At 39.9% G+C, this 24,220-nt stretch overlaps 2 protein-coding genes across 3 annotated transcripts; one reads left to right on the top strand and one right to left on the bottom strand.

The window, feature by feature from the left end:
- Window positions 1–1,084: 1,084 nt before the first annotated feature.
- Window positions 1,085–13,155, top strand: LOC146473549 (uncharacterized). The gene is made up of 3 exons (XM_085118062.1): window positions 1,085–1,401; window positions 1,853–4,396; window positions 13,096–13,155. Exons 1-2 carry the CDS (start codon window positions 1,085–1,087, stop codon window positions 2,994–2,996), a joined length of 1,461 nt encoding a protein of 486 aa, XP_084974188.1. The 3' UTR covers window positions 2,997–4,396; window positions 13,096–13,155.
- On the bottom strand, window positions 12,572–23,923 carry LOC146473548 (contactin-associated protein-like 2). Of its 2 annotated transcripts, none has more exons than XM_085118277.1 (3): window positions 23,365–23,923; window positions 17,417–17,677; window positions 12,572–13,744 (listed from the first exon to the last, which is right to left on the bottom strand). In XM_085118277.1, the coding sequence occupies exons 1-3, from the start codon at window positions 23,444–23,446 to the stop codon at window positions 13,137–13,139; spliced, it is 951 nt and encodes a 316-aa protein (XP_084974403.1). In that variant the 5' UTR covers window positions 23,447–23,923; the 3' UTR covers window positions 12,572–13,136. The 2 variants fall into 2 exon arrangements, with proteins under 2 accessions (XP_084974403.1, XP_084974404.1); XM_085118278.1 differs by lacking the exon at window positions 23,365–23,923 and adding an exon at window positions 18,451–18,653.
- Between the last annotated feature and the right edge of the window lie 297 nt (window positions 23,924–24,220).

Genomic DNA, 24,220 nt, shown 5'->3' with positions numbered 1-24,220 from the left:
AGCAGGAAATCGAACGGAAAGGCTTAGCTTGTGTAATCCAATTCAAATGCAGTGGATGTGGAATGTCGCTCGCAGTGGAAGCGCAACCCAAGTCAAAAGGGCCAGGTGGACAGATGCGACACAGCATAAACGTTGCCGCCGTGTGGGGGTTTATGGCAACTGGTGGTGGACATGCTAATATGAACGAGATCCTGTCTGTTCTGGACATTCCGTCACCAGATAAGAAAACCTTTCTGAAGATAGAAGAACAAATCGGAAGCTTATGGAAACAAGCGATAACTGCCGACCTGATCGAATCTGGAAAAGAAGAAAAACGGCTGGCAATGGCGGCAGGTAACATGGATGAAGGAGTACCAGCCATCAACGTCATCGCCGATGGAGGGTGGTCGATGAGAAGTCACCAGCATCGCTACTCTGCCAATTCGGGCGTGGCAGTTATTATAGGAGAGCGTACAAAGAAGTTACTATATCTGGGGGTACGGAACAAATATTGTAGCATTTGTGCCATTGCAGACAACAAGAAATCGCAACCGCAACCTCACAAATGTTACAAAAACTGGGAACATTCATCTTCGTCTATGGAAAAGGATATCATCGTAGAGGGATTCAAACAAAGTGAAAACATGCATGGTCTACGCTACACTGGGCTCATCGCTGACGGAGATAGCAGTGTACATAGGTCCATTATCGATAGTGTCCCGATATATGGCAGGCGTGTTAAAAAGATCGAGTGTGCGAATCACGCTGTAAGATGTTACCGAAAGTCTTTGCACGACTTAGTTGAGTCACATTCTGAGTGGAAAGAAAGAAATGGCCTGTCAAAAATGAAAATTAAGAAAATTGCCGCTGGTGCAAGAGCCGCTATACGGATGCATTCAGCTACCGGAAATGCGGATGCCTTACGGCGAGATCAAGAAACGGGCCATACCATGTGTTTGGTGATCACAGAAACTGCAGCGTTGCATTTTGTAAAGTCAAGCAGGCTTCAGTTGCTGGGGACTGTGACGTACTTTCAACAAGAATTGCCAGCGAACAACAAGAAACCGACGTCACCAGTGCTATTTCAGGTCAACGTTTTGACGGAATGACGGGACAGGAGAGGAGAAACGACGATCTGCCTACATTGTATGAAATCGCTGATCAGATTGATGGATTGGCCAACGATGACATCAACGAAGAGGATGAAGAAAATGCACGTCTGGGTGGTCAGTATCTTATCGACAAGCTACCTACGGGGCTTATGAATGAAGTTCTGAAGAAAGGAGATCGTATCGTCAGTCTCGCAGTACAACTTGTGACAAACAAAACAAGCAACATGGCTGAGACATACATGTCTATAAACGCAAAATTTAACGGTGGGAAACAAGTCAATCGGATACAACGAGGATCATTTGAGAACAGGTACTAAAGTATTTTTTTAAGTTTTTATTTTCTAATTTATAGCAGAGCATATACTATTAAGTTAAATATCTTAATAACATCTGCTACATACAATGCAAAAAACGACGCGTGAGCCTACCATACTTGTCGTCCGAAGTACATTAGCCAGATACCATACCCTGTTAACTAATCAAAAATCAAGATATGTAGTATACCAGGCATATTTTTAACGATAAGTATATTTTCCGTTTTCTGACATAACGCGTCCTCTGATTGTTCGTGTAGCTCTTTTATGAGTATATTTCGGTTATCTACTATATATTTAAAAAGTTTACGGAGTTTGGGTGAATTTTAAAGGAGCCTTGCAATCACGTGAATGTGTGAATCTCTGCCTTAAAGTACGTATTCCCGAGAAAATACATATCAGAATACTTTCTTGTGTCCAGTATCGCAAGCTATTTTCTGTTTGCAGAGTTAGCCTAACATTAAGCGTTTTCAGTCGTATTTGCACAGATGTTACGGAGCGGGCCTTTGTTATCAGCACGGAGCCGGTTGGCATTCCGAGGTATGGGAGCGGAGCAACTGCCGGCCAGAAAGCAGGTCCGGTGTTGGAGGCATATTGCGACAGCGTCGAAAAGACAAGAGCAAAAGATAAAAAACGACAGGCCTCTGAACATTACAAGGAAATTCGTAGGAAATCGAAAGTAACACAGTCAACTACGGGCCCTTCAAATGATTATGGACTCAACGCGTCACATGAGGATATTGATCCCAACGAACTTCATAAACTGTGCGAAGAGAACTCAAAACGAGCGAACTTGTCCCCGGAGGAAATAATAAGAATGGAGCTTCAAACGAGGGGTCAAAGTAATTGTCCACTGTGGCACCAACTACGGAAACAGCGTCTAACCGCATCAAGATTTGGAGAAATCTGTAAACGGAGGAAATCAACACCGTGCGCAAGGCTGGTGGTGGAAATACTTTATCCTCGGCCAATCTCAAGCGAGTCTTTACGATGGGGAACAGAAAACGAAAAAATAGCCTTAGAAGAGTATTGCAAAGAATCTGGGAATTCGGTTCAACAAGCCGGGTTATTTATTTGTAGTGAGCATGGATACCTTGCTGCTTCTCCCGACGGAATTGTTGTATTGAAGGGGAGCCCCTCCCGCAAAGGCCTTGTGGAAGTTAAATGTCCGTATTCAGCTACACGTAAGACAGGCAAAGCATACACTCCAATGGAGGCAGCAAAGAAGATTAAGAATTTCCCCCTGGAAGTAAAGCCGAATGGGCAATTGGCGCTCAAGAAGAATCACAATCATTTTTACCAAGTTCAGGGACAATTGCACATTACAGGCTACAAATGGTGTGATTATGTAGTCTGGACACCATCTGGACTTCATGTGGAACGAATCGAATATGATGCAGCATTTTGGGAGAGAAAGATGTTCCCAAATCTCAAGTGGTTCTATTTTAATTGCCTGCTTCCCGAGACGGCATCACCCCGACACCCGCAGGGCTTACCAATTAGAGAGCCTAGCACCGTGACGACAGAAGCAAGGAAAAGAAAAGCTAGAGACAACGGTGGTACCGCAAACAACAAGAGGGCAAAGATCTAGGCTTGACTGTAGTATTATGTATTGTTTCTATCTTCGTTTAGATTTGTATTATGTCCGGCGATGGTCACCGTGTAATATAAGAGTTTTTCTAACAGAGATTTGTGTTTCTCGTTTTTTTTCAAGTTTCTTTATCTAGTGCGAAAAAAGAACAATGCTTGCAAAATATAACTAATTATTGTATAACGTTTAAAATCTTACTGATTAAGTTACTTTTTTACAGGTTTGTAAATTGAAATAATAGTGAAATTTTCGATGGACGAAGACCAATTAACAATCAATAACAAAAACTATGTAACTACCTGTACATGTGCATGTCGGCGAGCACTTTTGACATGCACGTACGATAGGTTGAAATATCGTTGCCATTATTTGACACAAAAATGAGTTTTTGTAATTACCACTGGTAGTAATAAAATTGAGCTGATCAAAAAATCCTTACTGCATGTCGCCAGCTACTACTTGCAAAACGCCGCAAGGCCGTGCGTTTTAACATATATGCAGTGAATTTCAAAGTATTGTTGATTTCTGCGTGCACTTATCTATGGCCCGTGCAGTAAGATTTTACCAAAATTACCATAATCCAGGTTTGAATTAATCAGCTCCCTCGTGTTTGCTCGGAAAGCCTTCGGAAGCGTAAAAACAAGCACTTTTGTGTCCAAGAATATAGCGCGGACAGACAATTTCACGAGTTGACACGGCAAGATGATAAACTAGGCATATTTTAGATTGTCATATCATGGGCCGAATTTTAAAATAAGCCTTAGAAGGTAAGATTGAAGCCTTTGAATTTTAGCATGATAGATTTTGCGCCTTTAAGGGCAAATATTTCTTAAGAAGCTTGAAGTTAAAAAATCCGGCTATGATATGACACAATAGATGTTGTAATAGATCACTCAGTGGTAAAATCAAATTTCTCTGCGTCTTCGTGGAGGAGAAAACCTGGACACAAAATCACGTTTTTAACAAATTTAATTTAAGTTACTTTCTGTATTGCCCTAAGACGCCATCTACACATTATAAAACGATCATAGTGCACTTTGGTCATTCTCCAATACGTCTGCTAAGTTTTGGCGAAATCGGCTTTGAACTGCTCGTGATTTTAGGATTTTAAAAGTGGTACCCCTGCCAATATTTTGCCTAATGAATATATTCATGGTCAACGTATCCACCGCGGCCTTAACCGAAAGATGCCATTCCATTCAGCAGGTAAATTTTTCGAAACTTCAAACCGGAACGTTTGGTTAAATGGAAGGCGCACATAATCCTCTTTAGTAAGATTTCTGTCTATGAATATGTTAGCGAAAGTAAATGATCAAAAGATTTTTTACGGCTGGCTTTGTCTGAGGAAAACAAAGGTAACCGCTAACATAAATCTGCTGTGAAGATTGGTAATATGTCAGGTGAGGCAAGGGAATGCTCTCGTAATAGACATGTAGCGGCAATATCGACAATCTTCGAGAAAGATGTTTTTTATTTGCAGGGTTCAAAAGGATCTAGAAGCAAAGTGGATAGAGATACGTTGCAGCAATTCTATGGGAATGCTTCCAAAGAAAAGATTGGTAGAAATAAAGATTTCAATTGGCAGACATTTTTTCAGTTTCTCGTAACCAGGGTGAGAGTTTGTATTTGTAACCCCCAACCCTTCGATTCCTGTCGACCCCCCCCCCCCCCAACCCTATAAAATCGGGATTTAAGAGCGTGTCCATGAGAGGACCAGGCAGTGGTGATACATGCCATCTCACCGATTTCAATGAAACTTGGCCAGATTGAAGGGCCTACCTAATAACTTCAAAAGCCAAAGTGGTTTGACATTTGGAATTTTCCGGGGGGAGTTAGACCACCCCCCCTGCTTTTTTACAAAAATTCCCATAAAAATTACTATAAAAAAGCGAAAAGTAAGGGGCTCCTTAAGCTTGTAGAATTTATCTAATTCTGTTGTTGCTCCACATGAGCATAAGTATATCCTTCATGAGTTATGTGCAGGAGTCTCAAATTATTTAATTAATTACCTGTCAATCAATGCAAGTTAATAATTAACTAGGTAAAATAGCATATCAAACTATGGTGATTTTGTGGCCAAATATCTCCAATGGCCAACTCCCACCCAAAAAGATACAACCATCATGGTTCAGTTCTACCTTTGGCCTAACCAAATCGATAAAAAAATTTTTGGGACCTGCTATTTTCAGCGCGTACGACAAGCTCAAACCCTGAACATCTTGCAAAAGATTTTGGTTTAATACAAGCTCATAGTCGCAGCAGAAAACAACTTGGGAGCGAATTAAAGGGTCCCTCCCATTCATTTCTATTAGTTATTGATCTACTGACTCTCTCGTAGATGATATGATAATAATATCTGGAATTTTCGCCAAAATTATGCCAAAACTGGTAATTATAGGAGCCGAAAATCAGCATTCACAGTTGGTTTCCCCTAGTAGCCCGAGAAAGTGGTAACTTTTCGCTTTACAAGCCCAACATAATATCCACTCATTATCTTAGCATGATTTTAACGACTTTTATTTCAGAATCTAACTTCAAAATCATTCGGATCTGAAACTGAAACAAATAGTTCACACACAGTAGTTGTTGACAAACGAGTAAAACGTGACAGCATTTTGACTAGATGTCGCCTCAAAGTCGACACGTATACCCTTACTATCCCATAAAATAGAATTATTTCTGTTGGACTCTGAGCAATACCGAAGATTTGAGTCTTTAAATCAGAGTGGCAGCCAAAAATAGGTAAGCTTACCTACATTACATAAGTAACACTTGAATCCGTTGACCTGTTTACTTCCCGAAGCGTGATCCGACGTCTTTCTATTTCACGTAGTCTGTCGCGTATATTTAAACCTCAAGCGCCTCTCCATCTCGCTTAAGCGTAGCTTCCTTGGCTTGCTCACTCAGAAAACCTGCACCGCCCTCATTTTTGGCAAACTACAAACATCAACTGTAATTCACGGTTTTGGGCAATACGATAGATCAGTACAGCGTATTGCGTGACTAACCCGAGCCTCACTGTCGGTCAGCGGACACGCTGGAATTTAACTTGTTTCTGAAACGAAATACGTGAACAGATAATATCTATTTCCGTAATCAAACGAAACTGAGGAGATATATATGAGAACTATTGACTATTTAATGATTAATTTTTTTGTTGAATGTTTATTGCGGCTAGTGATTCCCTGGTCTTTGCTGAGCTGCACGCGCACGTGCGATTTCAGTTACCGCAGAGGAAATATCAAGAGACTTTTTGTGTACTCCATCCGGCTATTTGTTACCTTGTTGTCGAAACGGTTTTTTACAAATGAAAAAAAGTTTAAGGAAATTTCTTATCTTTGTTTGAAATGCGAAAAGCATGTCTTTGCTCAAGTTATTAGCTGAACTTTCCCCCTAAAACAAAAACCGTTTTTATTTATTTTTTTTTTTGCCCCGGGCAAGGTTGCATGCGGAAAAGAGAATTCTGTGAAGAACTAAAGATCAGGGAATCAATTTCTGCAATGGACATTCAACAAAACTAACTAAAGGAAATCAATTACAGGTGATTATATCAGACGGAGTTACTCAACGAGTCTGTACTGTACTGTAAACTGATTACGGACCGGGTTTTTTCCCGTTGATTTACGGCCCGGCCAAGCCGGAAGGTCATAAATCAACGGGAAAAAGACAAGGGTCCATAACTTACGGTAAGGACTGAGAAAACGAAGTTAGTAAGATATTTATCATATCTCCGAGGGTAAACTTTCAAATTTAGTGGGTCGTATAGTGAAAAAACGGTCCGCAAAATTGACCACTCACACCGCGCAAAATCGCAAAATTGATTGCTTAGACAGTTCGGGAATTTTCATTTGTGCATCTGTAAAAGAGAATTCTGTGAAAAACTTAAGTCCAGGGAATCAGTAGCGGCAATAAACATTCAACAAAAACATTAAAGGAAATCAATTACAGCTGAGTACATATTAGACGGAGTAACTCAGTAAATTCCGGGCAACATTTTTTTTCCCCAAGGATCCGTAACTTACAGTACGGACTGAGAAAACGAGGTCAGTAAGACATTTATTATATCTCCGAGGTTAAACTTCAAATTTAGTGGGCCGTACAGTGACCACTAGCATTGCACGGTTCGCAAAATTGACCACTCACACCGCGCGTACTAACTCAGAGATATTGGGGACTTTACGCAACCACGACGGCAACGCCAACGAAAACGTTATTTGAAAATACAACTTCGCGTTACTTGTACTACTTTGCGCTTATTCCAATTCGTTCAACTTCTACAATGTGGCCGAACTATCCAGTAACAGAACTGATGGAAATGGTCTTCAAGTTAGCACAGAGAATGAAAATTTACTGTCATGTGCTCACGTTCTCGACAAAACCTTGAATTTGGGCATTTCACGTTGTTGTTTGGCCGAAGATGGCGACGAAATGTATCAAAATTTGTAATGCACGTGCAGAGCATTGTTTAGCTCATTAAGCCTTTTCTTTTTTGACGTTTTCGTTGCCGTCTGCGTCGTGTTTGCGTAAAGTCCCTATTATAACAAGTAACAAGTACTGCCAGTCATCCTTGAATTAGTTCACACTTGCTATGAGCTGTGCAAAGGATCAATTTTACTGTCTCACAAACAACTATGAAAGGCTCAAAGTGAATTTTCGCAAGATAGCACTCGGGTACCGAAAAAATCCAATGCGAACACTAAGAAATTTCCCGGAAAAATTCCACTGTACCTAAACTTATGTTTACTTTGCGGATGAACAAATCACGTATGACTGACAAGTATCTCTTATGTACAGAAAAGGATAACAAGCACACAAAATCATTAAATAGTCTATAGTTCTCATATATATCTCCTCAGTTTCGTTTGATTATGGAAATAGATAGTATCTGTTCATGTATTTCGTTTCAGAAACAAGTTAAATTCCAGCGTGTCCGCTGACCGACAGGGAGGCTCGGGTTAGTCACGCAATACGCTGTAGATCTATCGCATTGCCCAAAACCGTGAATTACAGTTGATGTTTGTAGTTCGCCAAAAATGATGGCGATGCAGGTTTTCTGAGTGAGCAAGCCAAGGAAGCTACGCTTAAGCGAGATGGAGAGGTGTTTGAGGTTTAAATATACGCGACAGACTACATGAAATTGAAAGACGTCGGATCACGCTTCGGGAAGTAAACAGCTCAACGGATTATATAATGCTTATATAATGTAAGTAAGCTTACCTATTTTTGGCTGCCACTCTGATTTAAAGACTCAAATCTTCGGCATTGCTCAGAGTCCAACAGAAATAATTTTATTTTATGGGATAGTAAGGGTATACGTGTCAACTTCGAGGCGACATCTAGTCAAAATGCTGTCACGTTTTACTCGTTTGTCAACAACTACATTACTATATGTGAACTATTTGTTTCAGTTTTAGATCCGAATGGTTTAGAGGTTAGATTCTGAAATAAAAGTCTTTAAAATCATGCTAAGATAATGAGTGGATATTATGTTGGGCTTGTAAAGCGAAAAGTTACCACTTTCTCGGGCTACTAGGGGAAACCAACTGTGAATGCTGATTTTCGGCTCCTATAATTACCAGTTTTGGCATAATTTTGGCGAAAATTCCAGATATTATTATCATATCATCTACGAGAGAGTCAGTAGATCAATAACTAATAGAAATGAATGGGAGGGACCCTTTAATTCGCTCCCAAGTTGTTTTCTGCTGCGACTATGAGCTTGTATTAAACCAAAATCTTTTGCAAGATGTTCAGGGTTTGAGCTTGTCGTACGCGCTGAAAATAGCAGGTCCCAAAAATTTTTTATCGATTTGGTTAGGCCAAAGGTAGAACTGAACCATGATGGTTGTATCTTTTTGGGTGGGAGTTGGCCATTGGAGATATTTGGCCACAAAATCACCATAGTTTGATATGCTATTTTACCTAGTTGCATTGATTGACAGGTAATTATTCAAATAATCTGAGACTCCTGCACATAACTCATAAAGGGTGTACTTATGCTCATGTGGAGCCACAACAGAATTAGATAAATTCTACAAGCTTAAGGAGCCCCTTACTTTTCGCTTTTTTATAGTAATTTTTATGGGAATTTTTGTAAAAAAGCAGGGGGGGTGGTCTAACTCCCCCCGGAAAATTCCAAATATCAAACCACTTTGGCTTTTGAAGTTATTAGGTGGGCCCTTCAATCTGGCCAAGTTTCATTGAAATCGGTGAGATGGCATGTATCACCACTGCCTGGTCCTCTCATGGATACGCTCTTAAAACCACTCGGCTAGGACTTGTGGTTTTAGACCCGATAAAACACTTGCTGTGTGTATTTTGAACGGTTTCAAATACATTCCTGGAAAAGCGTGTGTCAAGGGAGTTCATGACAATGATGCATTTGTGAACGTTGGAAATAAGCATACGAGAAAAACATTAAACACCGCATACTAATAAGGAGGAGGTTTTATTGGGTTGTTAAACTACTGCACCTGATGTTTTATCGACCATTTGATAGATCAATGGGCTTATGAATTATTAATGAGTTTTTGAAGAGTCATACTAAGAATGAACGAGACTGCACAACAACAACAACAAGTAGCTTAATTTGCATGACCGTAGTTACATACCGTATTACTCACAGTTTCATCTAAACTGCTCGTGAAAGCTTTTTGCTTCGTTAATACCAAGAGAAGTCTGCACGATAACTTTACTTTTCAGGCGACACGATTTCCCTTCTTTATGCACGTTACGGCATACAAGTGCGGTAACGTAAAAAAAAAATCCTAAACTTAAAAATCTGTTCACCTCCCCAAGAAGCTTATTAAGACCACTTCCTTTTCTTTTCTTTACGGGAAAAATGGTCTTTTTTCCTCATGCGCGTTTTAAAGCTTAGCTACCGACCTTTTGTAACTGTAAATGATCCTTAATTGTACGGAATGTAAATAAAAAAGTATACTGCTAACATCTACTGCATCACAGCTATGAATGTCTTCCTGTTTTTTCACGGATAGTGAAACTAGCTACAATATGACTAGAGGAAACAACATATATACAGCCAAATCTTTATCGGGCGATTCTATAATAACAGTTTTAAAACTTCCCCAAGCGAGTATGGTAGCCTTGTTCACCCCTTCTTACGCGAGAATCTACCTGACTGTTCCAAACTTGGGCTGTTGAACCGGAAAATGGGTTTTGTTAGTGAGGACACCACTGTCTTCACGCCATACATCGATACATCGTCCCTGTCATCTCAGTTACAACCACTGATGGGGGTCTACGAATCATGGACACAGCGGCAAAACGAGTGCGCATGCTCCGCAGATTTGTGTCGGAATCGATTACAAATGCTCCACTTCAATTGCCAAATTCACACCTGTTACCACAATATTTTTATGTTGAATAAGATATGTGATGGAGGAAGTTCGAAGGAACCTTTCCTGAAAGCGGCAACCGTATCTATTTTGATTTGGGCTTATCCCCGCGAAACGAAAACAAATACACCTTATTCACAAATGGCCGCCAACCTGGGACGAGCGCGCGGCCAAGCATGGAATCGAGGAGTTTTGGGATAAAAAATTTGTTTTCGTGCAAACTTTGGTCAATTAACTGGCCAACTTACGCTGAAATTATCGGTCATCTAAAAGCGATTTCTTTAATGCGACAGTTTCCTGACTGCTAATTTCATTGGGGATGAGTTCGAGTTTAAATATTAATTGCTGTGTTCCTCTTTGCAACCAGACTGCCAACGGAAAGAGAGTCGGCTTTTTCAATTTTCCGAACGATCCAATCCTTCGAGCTCAAAGGCTACAGAAGATTCGAAGAGACGTTGGAACGAAATTGAAACTGACGGAAATTACAAAAGTTTGCTCACTGCATTTTCGTGAAAGCGAAATCAAAAAAGGCCTTAGAGGAAAGAAGATGAGTGTAGACATCACCGCAGTTCCTTCGAAATTTGCATGGCGTACTTCACCGCGAAAGATCTCTGCAAGATTTTCACCGAAGAAGAGAAAGCGTCGACAGGAAGAATCGTTCACGGAAGAATCATTCACAGTAAGCAGCGACATAACATCCGAAGCGGACGATACAGTTTCTCTCGAAACAGCTGAAATCGTAAATACTGAATCACAAGATTCATGCGAGTCATTACGATTCCAGTTGTTACGAGCTCAAGAGGAAACTGGGCGGTTAGATCAGGAAGTATTAATTTTAAAAGAGAAACTAGGAAATACAGAAGCCCAGTTGAGAAATTCCCAGGCAGAAATTAAGCGTCAACTCGAGGAGAACGGAGAATTAAAGTCACGCATGTTTTGCATAGATAATCTGTCTGGAGATGAATCTATTTCGTTTTACACTGGGTTTTGTTTCGTGTAAAAGGAATTTGGATCAGGATCAACAACAATACCGTCCTTTCCTTGACTGATGTATTCTTCAACTCTATTCAGAAACGCCGCAAAGGAGTAGTACAGGTTGATTGTGTCAAACGTAAACATCGATCGAAGAATACTATCTTACTGCTTAGAAACACAAAAAAGTATATTAATTTCAAAGGTTATTGTGTCAAAAGGATGCATCGATCGAACAATACAAGCTTACCGCTTAACGAGTTGGGCTTTTGTGCGTAAACCTTTGGCGGGATCACGTCATTTAAGCCAAAACGTAACTCGTCGTTTTTCAGCTCCGATGGAACCGGGAATATCGCTTTCCGAAAGGACTACAGACATAGTTTCACTTGTTTCCTACAATGATCTGGAAGTTTTATCCCAAAACGCCTCGATTCCATGTTTGGCCGCGCGCTCGTTTCAGGTTGGCGGCCATTTGTGAATAAGGTGTATAATGGAAATTTTAAAAATGCCGCCATTTTGCCGCGTAAGTTTGCTCGCGCGTGACGAGCATGCGCACTCATTTTGCCTCTGTGTCCGCATCATGGGTTGTTCATCGCGCATGCACACATGTTGGTGCTAGATGCACCGTCCCACCACGACATTATAGTACAATCACATGACACCCACCATGCCTTGTTCAACATCGAATCATGGCACTCATACACTTAAGGACGGTGCCTACTATTGTTACTGCGCATACGTTCTGCGCATCTTGAGATACTCGGGTTTCCTATGGGTGGTGCCTACTAATACAGGGATAATTTTGCGCGGTTTAAAACTATACGGAGAAAGCAGAACTTAGCAAGTGCTTTTGGTATCTCAAAGGAAAATTAGGGGTAACCATGCATTTTTCAGAGATAATTAAACTTCAATTTAGGGAAAAAATCCCATACATTGCTCTATATTTTGGCGCTTTTTGGGGATATTATTGCTTAATTATCTCTGAAAAATGCGTGGTTACCGCCAATTTTCTTTTTCGATTCCAAGAGGCCTTGCTAGGATCTGTTTTTCCCGCATAGTCATAAGCCGCACAAAAATACTTCGATATTAGTAGGCACCGTCCTTAATAGCCTTCGCAAGCCGTCGAGTGCAAAATGCACAATTGTGGGACGTATCGTGGTTTTCGTAAATTGCTGGAGATGAGAAAACGGTGACACCGGCTACTCAAAACTGCTAAGAAAAAAAAACAAAAAAAAAAACAAGCAAAACTCCACTTTTAAAATTATTTATTGCGAACAGATTACTGTATCACAATCTTTTTTTATTTTACGAAAAGAAAAACAAAAGCCGTAACTATATGTTGTACTGTAAAGAACATGCAAACAAACTCCAAGTTAACAAGTGTACTGTCCAGTTAAATCCAGGTAAATTTTACCTAAAGTTCTACCCAGGTAGTTACGGATCACTGTTGGTGCAACAATTTTTATTTCACAGGAACGAAAAAAACAATTCTTCTTTATATCGGAAAAGTTGATCTATAAAGAACAGGCAAACAGGCAGACATTTCGCGTTTCTGTTTAGTTCCGCATGATGTTGATAATTTATTGTGTCAATGTGATTGCTGGGATTGATTAGAGTAATCCCTCTAATTTTACTTGTTTTGACGCAACTTGATTGAAAATCCCTCTACTTCTCGGTCAAATGTGACTCCGTACATTTTTTATTGTATAATAATAACATCTTTTTCATTCAATTTTGTAAGACCTACTGTTCTACTGTTTTTCCATGTTTAGGTAGACGCAATCAAACTCATTGCTGACATCTTCGACACGTTTTAAGCGATACCATAGCACTTGAACTTCCCCAAGGTATGAAAGCCTTTTTCTTCACTGGCTACGTCTCCAAATCTGAGCTGTATAACCGGAAGAAATGACTTGTCAGTGAGGAGACCGCTGTCTTCACGCCATACCTTGTCATTCTTGTCACAGTTGCAATCATATTTGGGGTCTGCACATGTGTTGTTCATCCCGCATGCGCACTTACCACTACTAGATGATGCTCCGCCCCAGTTCTTCATCTTAGTAGAATCACGTGATACCCACCAAGCAAATTCATCTCTGAACATCTTTGAATGATAACATTCATATTTGATAAACTGTTCACAGTGTGAAGAGACCCTGGTGAGACTCGCCAGCTGGGGCAGACTAGCTCCCGTGTAGTGAATATCACGTGAGTAACATCCCTGTGGGTTGCATCCGTTCACCAATGTTCTGCCCTCACTGTCGTGACTGATGACTGTCACGCCAACTCCATCCTTTTCAGACATGTCACAGGTGACGTCAAATGGTAGCATGCCTCCTTCACCATCGGGATCAATGGTGTAATCGCCACTTTCTCTTGTAGGATCCAGCTTCTTTAAATCACTGCAAGACCTCGCTAATGCTGTAAAGAGAAAATTAAATACGAACATATTTCTTAAGTTAATGAAATTGCTTCCAAATGGTCCAATTTCATTTTGGTCTCACGAGTGTTGAAATAAAACTTAGTGCTCCATATAATCAAAAACTTTATTTATTATCCAACTCCACTGTTCGAAAAGACGCAAAACTAGTACAAAGATGACACGATATTGGTTTGATTAGTTATTTGTACATTAAAACAGAACAGTTTGATGATTATTGCTACATTTATTCCTACTCTGGTTTTCTAGCTAACTCGAGCGCGTTCATCTTTTTTTTGTTTTCAATTCCTATAGCTAACAGGTTTCTTTGCTACTCATCAGAAAAGCTTACGTTTGATAATAAATCTCTTATTAGATCATTTGTGACACCGGCATGCAGCTGTAAAGTTTTGTTCGCTGTTTGAATTTCGACTTTGCCCCAATACAGCACAACACCTAAAAATACATACTTCCTACTAACCGAGTTCGAGGTCCGTACTGTAAGTTGCGGACCGAGTTTTTATGACACACCAAAACATATAATAAGACATATTTATCCATTCCGTCCGTCTGTGTGATTATTTATCAATCATTTTATTATGTATCTTTATCACCAAATATTCTTTAATCCAGCATTTTGAGTTGAGCGAGTAAACAGCCATGTTCATTTTAATTTTTCAAATATGCCACCAAATAATAATAATTAACAAATCGACGGCACTTTTCTATGGTCTTTACTCTTTTATATAATAAGCTGAATTCTACACGCATTTTGATTGGTTCTTACTTATGATCTATTGTAGGACAAACGCATAGATGTCGTCACCATTAACAACTTTTGCTTCTTTATTATATAAAACAAATCGGTGAGGGTAAAAGGCGGAAAGAGTTTGCGGAATGGTATGTGGAATGGCGTGCGGAATGGCATAATTATGCCAAATACGATTTACGCGGGGAATAAATTAACTGAAGAGCGCGTCCTGTTTTCGCGCCAATTTTATAAGAGCAGCAGTTTTTTCGATGTTGCGGACTATTAAACAACCAAACAATAGATCGAGGATTAGAAAATATACGCCTGGGATAGAACATGTCTGATCGCTCGTTAGGAAGTGACAGTGAAGAGATCGATGAAGTTTCGCATTCAAGGAACTAAGAATAAATTAAATTTCTAGTTGACAAAAAGAACGTGGTAGCGAGTAGGCTAGACAAAAAGCAACACCAGACTGGAGAAATAACATCAGTCCAAGGCCAAAACTATTATGTGAGAAATTTTAGATTTAAACTCGGTCATTTCATCAGACTCTTTGACGGTTACAATTTGTACAACTCATGGGAAAAATATGTTCTACTTTTTCTCACCTTACATTTTCGTCGAGCGACGAGTACGCAAGTCACTGTTGAGCTATCGAACTAAACATACCCGTCTTTAATTAAGGTCTTTCAGTGCCAGACGTCCCAACCTAAAATGAGATTTAAAAGCGAAAAAGCCCTAGAGCAAAAAAGCAGATGACAAGTATGGTGTCTAATTATCGACACTGGTTGTTTGAAAGGTTGTGAAACTATTCTTATCACAAATGCATTTTGGTCAAATTGTTGTTCATTTTCCCGCTCATGATAAATGAATCATCGAGCATACAGGGTGTGAGAATTGATCTTTTACTGAGGGTTTAAAAAAAAAGAAAAAAAGGTTTATTATTTGCCCTCGGTAAAGGATCAATCTTTGTCCTGAGAAGACTTCACGCTGCCACGTTATTTTTGTCAACCGAAGTCGCATGGAGTAAAGTGAACATGAAATTTAATTTACTACGGCCACGGATTTACTCATAGTTCCTTGAATGCGAAAACTATAAACAGTTTTCATCGCTTTCTTTACCCTCACTTCTTCCAAATCAACAATCAGACGATCAAATCCTCGAATTGTTGTTAATATTTAGCAAGAGTCCGCAGCATCAAAAAAGCTGCTGCTCTTATAAAATTGGCGCGAAAACATGACGTGCTCTTCAGTTAATTTAATCCCGCGTAAATCGTATTTCGCATAATTATGCCATTCCGCACGCCATTCCACATACCATTCCGCAAACTCTTTCCGCCTTTTACCCTCACTGAAAACAAATAGATTCCATGTTGCCGCGCGTCTGTTCAGAAATAGATCACAGAAAACGTCAAAATGTGGTAAGAACATCAGTGACACGCTCGGCTGCGCCTCGTGTGCCACTTTTCTGTTCTTACCACATTTTGATATTATCTGTGATATATTACTGAACAGACGCACGGCAACGGGGGAACTATTTGTTAAATAGACCATAGAATGACGTCAAGAAATGTTCAAAACTCAAGTTGAACCACGAGTGGTTTCACTGCCATGTTAATAATAATAATAATAATTTTATTTCTCAGCGCGCTTTCCATAAAATGATCAAGCGCGCATTAAATGATTTCTATCTATAATACTGAAATATTACTTATATACAGAGTATCTAAATTATACTGATAAAAAATATATCATAATAAAAATCGAAATATACAATGCATGTCAAGGTACTAGAAATCATCGTAATAAAAGTTAAAAGTTCAATCAATAAAAGCTTCCTTAAAGAGGTGCGCCTTCAGATGGCACTTAAAAGTCCGTAGATCTGTAATAGAACGAATCTCAAGCGGTAATACATTCCAAAGTGCTGGAGCTGCGACCTGGAATGATCTGTCTCCTAATGCAACCCTACTTCTATAAGTTGGCGTTGCAAGCAACAAGCTACCAAGGAGGATCTTAAATTAAAATTTCCTGGTCTTTTAATCGACGCGAGGGCTCTTAAATACGTTGGCGCGATTCCATGGATGGCCTTAAAAAATGCCTTATATGGTCTATAAGAGTATAGACCATAGAAAAGTGCTGTCGATTTTTTTTTTTTACAATAACAAAGAAAAAGTACCATCGGAATTGGCTTTAATTACGGTTAAGAAAGTGCGTGTGTTACATCTGACGTCATATTTATTGTCTGTATTCTTAAGGCTGGTTTCCATATGATCGCGGATCGCAGATCGCAGATCGCAATAAGGTCTGCGATCGTCTGCGATCATATGGAAACTACTTCTGCAATCGTCTGCGATCCTGCGATCGCGATCGCAGACGATCGCAGAAGATAGAACCATGTTCTGTCTAAAGGCTGGTTTCCATATGATCGCAGACGATCGCACACCTTATTGCGATCTGCGATCTGCGATCCGCGATCATATGGAAAGCAGCCCTTATAGACAATAGCTACGAGCCGATCAGCGCGCGAGAATTTGGACAGTTATTGTAAAATAAATGATAACGATGGAAGACAGTGTAATTTACATTAATTTCCTTTGGTCGGCAGACGTCTCTACGAAATACTGATGAATTCTTGTATGTTAAGCCAAATGTGTCAATTATAACTCAACAAGAATTTAAATTTAACTGGATTTTTATTAATGTATTTTCAACACAAAACGATTCTTTTGAGTTCGGTCGCAAATAAGATATTTCATTCGATTTCAAATATTTTATGCGTGAATAACCAATCTTGTCGGACGTTAAGGTGCGAAATAACACCACATCATTTTCTAAAAGCGAATTCTTCGCACATCAGATCGCAAATTAATGGAGCGGGAGCAGTTGTATTGTAAACTATTTTTGGTATTAGTTATCGGGTTACCTGGGTATCTTGCCATTCCCATGTAAGTTGAAGATGGTTCTTCCACAAAACGTGCTCGACGACTTTGTTCTTTTGCTTTACTGTTCAAATCGCATTTCCTTGTCTTCCACCAGAAATTGAGGCTCATGCATCTTGGATCGTCAACACACAAGTCGACACAATCAGGAAAGCTGTGCGTGAGATTATAGCTCAGGTATGTTGCATTGAGGAGCGCAAATCCTCTTTGAGACCTTTCTCCACGACACAAGTTGTCTTCTACAGCTGAAAACGTCAGATGTAGATGGTATATTATTAGCAGAAGGAGAAATTTTGCCATATTTTTGAACAAATCGGTGTCTTTTCACCTGATCTGCTCCGTCAGCGCTGCCTCCGTTAATTAACGAGTCTGATTCCGCAATAACCCGAACTTTGAAAGAAGGGGCATTAAAGAAACGGATATAAAAACCTTGCATTGCCGATCAAAAGTGTTTATTTTGTATTTTGAAGTTTAATTAATTTCCTTGTTTCTTTCACTTTTCTTCTTTAAATCTATTTTGTTTCATAAGCAGTAAAAAAAAAAAAAACCGCTATGTGAGCGCTAAGCTATGGCCAGTAGGTCAATACTTGCAAGTCTCGTTGTTGTAGTTACAAAATGGCGGGATAGAGGACGACCTAATTTTTTTCCGACAAAAATGATTTTAAAAGATCGAGCCGTGATAGCGATTATTTACAACCTAACGGCTGCGAAGCAACCGCAAATCTTCTTGTCTAATAAAGGAAAGTTAATAATTTGCCTTTGATGATATTTCCTTGTACAAGTTACAAAAGCCAACGCGAAGATAAATGGTTTAAAGTACCATTTGTCATTCTCATGGGTCAAGTAGAATTCGCCTCTATGAACTGTTCAGTGCGACCAGTGTGATCTTAAGAAAAGAATGGAAAAAGCTCATTTGTAAAAGGTGTGAACACATCAGAAACTATCCGAGGCGTAAAAAATCGAAAATTCGAAAGGCAGTTTATAAAAATGTTTCTTTTTCTTTTGAAGTAACCAGTACCTCAATAGCCAGGTAAGTGTAATGAGCTTCATCGTTCAGGGCTGACGCAAATTCCTTTTCATCTGTGGCATTATTTTACTCGCAATCAAGCTTTCCTCCCGTCAGAGGTCCCATATTAACGGACACACAGTTGGGCTCCATATAACACTTCACCCGGCAGCTCCCTTCATTGCAACCTCGTTCTCGGGGCTTTTCCCTTCTCGAGGGGGCCGCCCGCCCCCCCTCGAGAAGGGAAAAGCGCTGGGTACGAGGTTTCCTTCATTGGGTACATCGTGTTTACTGATCACGCGACCCACCAGAATTTTGTTCAATCTCGGTTCTTTGAAGGTAATGAGGCGATCATGCTCAGCTGTCAAAAGATAGAAATCTAGTTTGTATAGGTAATAGCACGATTTTGAGTGCCATTTTTTAAAGGTTAATTGTAGGCGAGAGCAATTTGTAGTCTTTGAAAATATTACGAGTGCTAATGTATTCCAAATTACACGAACAAATCATGTGATTATTTGGTTTACATACAACATGGGAGATTGAGAGCCTGTCATATATTTTATGTTGACGTATCTTTGTACAAACATTCCCGTAACTGATTAAAGCGACGGAAATTTGTCGTTCAGAACGCTTTAGAAACAAACGACTGGTTAGAAAACGTATACAATGAACAAAAGACCTAAAAATATTAGAAAATTGAAGGGAGACTGAAGGTTAGTTTCCCTGTGCACATTTAAAACGACACATCGCTGCGAGCACGCTTTTCGGTAGGCTGGATTTCAAGTGCATTTTTGATTACTGACAACCAAGTCACTAAACAATGGCGAGAAAGACACTACACCTCACTTTCGTGCCTTTGAAGTAAAAATTTTTTTGTCACGGTTTGTTAGTTTATGAATTTCTCGGTCTGAATCGCTTGACTCTTTCAGATATCCGTTGGAAAAGTTTCGGTAAAGGACATTACTTCGTCATAGAAATTGCCCGACATTTTTGGGGGGAGAAACCTCGAACACGAAATTTTCGCGATAAAAATATATATTGGGTGATTCTGTGTAACAACAAGGCGAGATGTGTTGTAAACAAATCTCTGAGGCATTTCCTAAGTCATCAAACGCTAAACTTGTTCCCAGTCCCCGGGACACTATTTTTGTCATTTTGGGCTACTTTTTACGACAAAAAAGCACCTTATTGCTTTTTCTAGCGCATTTCTTTTACAATTTCGTAATTAAGACATGGTAAACTTAAAAAAAAAAAAAAAAAGCAAAAAAAAAAAGTTTACTTTATAGGCACTTTAAAAAGTCTAAATGAAAGAAACCATAAGAATAACAACTGCGTTTCTTCCGTCGAAATGAGACATTATTATTTGCATCTTGCCCATCGATCACAATTTCAGGTATAGCGGTTGTCACACATATTAATTGGAAGCTTATTGACAAAGAATAAATTTTCACTTTCGGCGCACGTTAAACTGGACTGGCGACAGGTGTTAGGGCAAAGTCTAACAGAGGAATTAATTAAAATAAAACGGTGTTGAGCAAAATATCGAGAATTTCTGGGTCGGAAAATTAAAGGAATTTTATATTAAGTTTAGAATAGCAAGGTAGGTGACAACAGTCAGCAATCGAATAATAGTATAATTAAGAAACTTTGCTTGTCTGGGTTATGTTAAAATGCTTCTATATAATATATGACCTAAATGGATAAATGAAACGGAAACCCAGAAGACCCTTGGCCTTCCCCTCGAGTACTCGCTTAGACTCCTCGAACTCTCTGTCTCGATATATGAAATACATATAGCCATTCACCTTCAAGTGCCGGTCGATAGCCGTCGCCATAACCCGCGTAAACTATCGGGCTCACAATCATTTCCGTCTTGCTTACGCACACTCGAATAAAATTACTCGAGGAGTATGTTCAATCAACCCAGGTTCGTACTGTTCAATATTTTTCTGGTTTCCCTTCTCGCTTGCACAGGTCTGCCAGACTTTCAGCCAGTTTTAGTATTCCATTAAGTGCAATTTTTCGTCTTTTTTTGTGTTGTCGTTTAAACTGTCAATGACGACGGCCAATGGCTTTTTGCCTACGCATCAACCACCCACGAGAGATGTGGAGGAGTTGTTATCCTGTTAACAATAAGTAAAGAACAACCGGCCTCCGAACAGTGAAAAAGTGTCTGACAGAATTATTGTGGCATACCTTGAGGGCAATCCAGCCTTGTCCATAGTTGTAGCTTATGCCCCCAAAGAAGGGGGAGACCTAGAGGATAAGTCTGAGTTCTATGAAAATTTTACAGGATGCAGTGGAAAACATCTCAACCCACAACTGCACGATACTAATCGGCGATTTTAATGCTCGAATTGGACAAGATAGCCATACTACTAAACCGCGAGTCATTGACAAAAACACCTTCCATGACGTGACAAACAGCAACGCTGAATTCTTGTCCGATTCAGTTTTGCGAACGGCATAACTTACGCCCCACCCAGGTTAAGTTTCCTCACTCTAAAAGCCGAACTTGGACTTGGGACAATCCTTCAGGTTAAAGAGCACAGCTTGATCACATCACAATCAATGCCAAACAGCAGAACACTGTACGAAATTGCAGAGCTTACAACACGGTAAAATAAGATTCTGATCATCGAACCGTGAGTGCAGCTGTGAAAATCAGCCTGCGTATTCAGGGAGCAAACCCGGTGAAGCGCAAACGTTACAATTGGAATAGGGTGACCAAACGCTAGGGCTAAAGTAGGAGTTCCGACTAGAACTGCGAAATCGCTTTGAGCCCGTGATGGCACTCCTATCACATGAAGATAGCAAACCAAAATCTTATGATCTATTCGAGGAGAGCATTGAGGAAACTGCCGGAAAAGTAGTCAGACTTAAAATCAAAGAAATCCCCTGACTGGGTTAGCGAGAAAACTGGTAAATTAAGGGACGAGAAAAACAAAGCAAAGTGGGGGTATAAGAACAAACATACTAAGGACACCAAGGAAAGGTGCAGAGCGCTAAACTCCGAACTAAACAAAGCTTATCAACAGGATGAAATTAAACACTTGGAAGGGACGTTGGAACAGCTTAAATTGGCGTCCGAGAGTAACCAACATGAGGTCGTTTGGAGGATAGTAAAGGAACTATCAGGGAAGAGAACCCCAAGGAACTACTGTCTGAATGTCAACAATTTTTATCTAAAATCCTGAACAACCAGTCAGAAAACGATGGCATTAACTTATCTCCTGCAGAGGTTGACCTTCCTATTGACATCGGCAATATCACCAAGAGTGAAACGGCAAAAGCGATCGAGCAGATGAAAACAGGAAAGGCTCCAGGATGTGACCCATCAATAGCAGCGGAGGCCCTAAAGCACGGAGGTGAAACAGTTGAGGAAGCTCTTTATCAAATATGCAGTGCGGTATTTACCCGCAAAATCCCTCCATCGCGGTGGATTAGGAATATCATTTTACCACTCCCCAAGAAAAAGAGCCTCTATGAAATGACCACCTATAGGGGCATAACCCTAATGTCAATCGCCGCCAAGGTTTATAATGGAATATTGCTGAACAGAATAAGACCATTAGTTGATCCAACCCTCAGGCATAACCAAGCAGGATTCCGTACAGGAAGAAGCTGTACACAACAAGTATTCATCCTCAGACGCTTAATTAAAGGGGCGGATGATCAACAATTGCCACTGTCTGTTACCTTCATCGACTTCAAGAAGACTTTTGACTCTATTATCCGCAATGCAATGTTCAAGGTCCTGAGACATTATGGAATTCCGGAGACACTAGCAGAGGCGATAAAAACCTTATGCATCAATTCCAAAATTGCACTATATGCCGAAGAATTCGAGAATGCTACCGGAGTCCTTCGGGGAGACGTCTTGGCCTCATTTCTGTTCGTTATTATGTTCGACTTCATAATGAAGCAATCTGAAGGAACACGTGGCTTTATTACAGCGCCCACAAGATCTAGCAGATACCTAAGGGAAGTGATTAATGACCTCGGCTTTGCTGACCATATCGCCTTTTTTGAGAATTCCCTCGAAGAGGCTCAATTCCAGCTAAATAGGACAGCTGTTGAGGGCCAAAAGATCGGCCTTAAAACGTTGTCGGATCAAACTATAAAGCTATAAGACAAGACGGTAAGATTCTGCGGAATTTTTTATCAACAAGTCCATCAAAATCAGCTATGCCATCAACACAAAGAAAAAAACAGAGTTTATGACCAATACTAGAGGCGAGAAAAATCTGACTCTGAACAATGAAGACATCAAATTGGCTAACGACTTCACCTACCCTGGGTCAAAGATGGCTTCCACCGAAAGCGATGTACAACGGCGCCTTAGCCTCGCCTGGTCAGCAATTCTGGAAGCTACTAAGGCTGTGGCGATCCATAGAGCTTTAAAAAATCAAACTGTTTAAGCGACCTGTCTATCAATCCTTTAAGTTTCCTCTTCAGGTCCGTGTCCGCGATTTTTTAACTTTTCGTTGCATTGATTTTTAGTGACATTCACTGTTAACCTATTAAAGACGCCTTAGCCTCTTCGCCCTGTTTTTGGTACTCACGAAAGCATTTCGATCTTGAGTAATTAACCTGTTCCAATGCTCTCTGAATCGCAACTTTTTAGACTGGCATTTCAATAAGCACTGAAAATTAGTTTTCACTGACCCACAAGCAGACAGAAGCTTCCCGCATCTCACAGGCAAACATTCCGTCATAAAACGATCGTTGATGGTCCTATAAACCTATCAGTATTCATAAAACAAGTCAACCTGCAAGACTTGTTATGGGAAGTTCTTTGGTGCTAGACATTAACTTGATTGCTGATAAGCGAGTCGCTAAACATTTGGCCAGCAAGACACTACACTGAACTCAGTTTCATTAAAACGTCTTGACGAAATTTTTATAGTAAGTAACCTCTCTCACCCACAACTGCTGAATATTGAAGTCCCAGCCACGTACAAACCATAACAACAACAACTGCATTTCTTCCGCCAAAAGGAGCCATTATCGTTTGGATCTTGCCGTTAGATTGCAAATTTGCGTATAGCGGTTGTCACACATTAACAGGAAGCTTATCGACAAAGAATAATTTTTTATTTTTAGCGCATGTTAAACTATCCTGGCGACAGGTGTAAGAGTAAAGTCCAACAGGGGAATTAAATGAAACAAAACTGCGTTCAGCCAAATATGGAAAATTGAAAGACTTTCTTTTAGAATATTATGGTAGGTGACAGCAATTAACAATCAAATAATGGTATAATTAAGAAACTGGTAGGTTCGGTTAAATTGCTTTGACATAATATATGACAGAATGGTTTAATGAAAGCAAGCTAAATATTCTCACGACAACGCGGTGTGAATATTAAAGGTGCTATGTCAGCTGTTTTTAATATTACTTAGAGAAACTAAAAGGCGTATGACAATCGAAGGAAACAGAAAAATAAAGGTTTAGTTGTGAAAAAAAATTATTCCACTTGTCTAATCTTTTGAAGCACTGGTTAGTTTAGGATGGAAATGGATTGTAACTTAAAAGTAATAATGGTTTGTTCACCCTTTGAGAAAATCTCTAAATCTTTCCGTGTTCGTCAAGCATTTCGGGAACTAGAAAAAATATTAATTTTCAGTCATTTAACACACCTGCCACACGGTCGGCGCTTCTGAAATTTAAATCAACCAATCATAGGTCAACAGGAAGTAAAGACTAAGTTTACATACGCCATTAATACCTGCGTTCTGTGATTGGTTGTGCTGAACAACAGAAATGGAATGAATTATTTAT

This window comes from Pavona decussata, unplaced genomic scaffold (assembly GCF_977016875.1).
Source record: "Pavona decussata unplaced genomic scaffold, jaPavDecu1.1 SCAFFOLD_93, whole genome shotgun sequence".
Lineage (NCBI taxonomy): Eukaryota > Metazoa > Cnidaria > Anthozoa > Scleractinia > Agariciidae > Pavona > Pavona decussata.
This window is presented reverse-complemented; position numbering and strand designations above follow the sequence as displayed.

Bases quoted from the DNA above. Each gene is read 5' to 3' on its own strand.
- LOC146473549 (XM_085118062.1), top strand. From the start codon at position 1,085: ATGACGGGACAGGAGAGGAGAAACGACGATCTGCCTACATTGTATGAA. The intron at 1,402-1,852 runs GTACTAAAGTAT...TTCTGTTTGCAG, and splicing joins CGAGGATCATTTGAGAACAG to AGTTAGCCTAACATTAAGCG.
- LOC146473548 (XM_085118277.1), bottom strand. From the start codon at position 23,446: ATGGCTCCTTTTGGCGGAAGAAATGCAGTTGTTGTTGTTATGGTTTGT. The intron at 17,678-23,364 runs GTGAGAGAGGTT...TGACGTTTTCAG, and splicing joins TCAATATTCAGCAGTTGTGG to CTGTAGAAGACAACTTGTGT. The intron at 13,745-17,416 runs GTAACCCGATAA...TTCTCTTTACAG, and splicing joins GGGAATGGCAAGATACCCAG to CATTAGCGAGGTCTTGCAGT.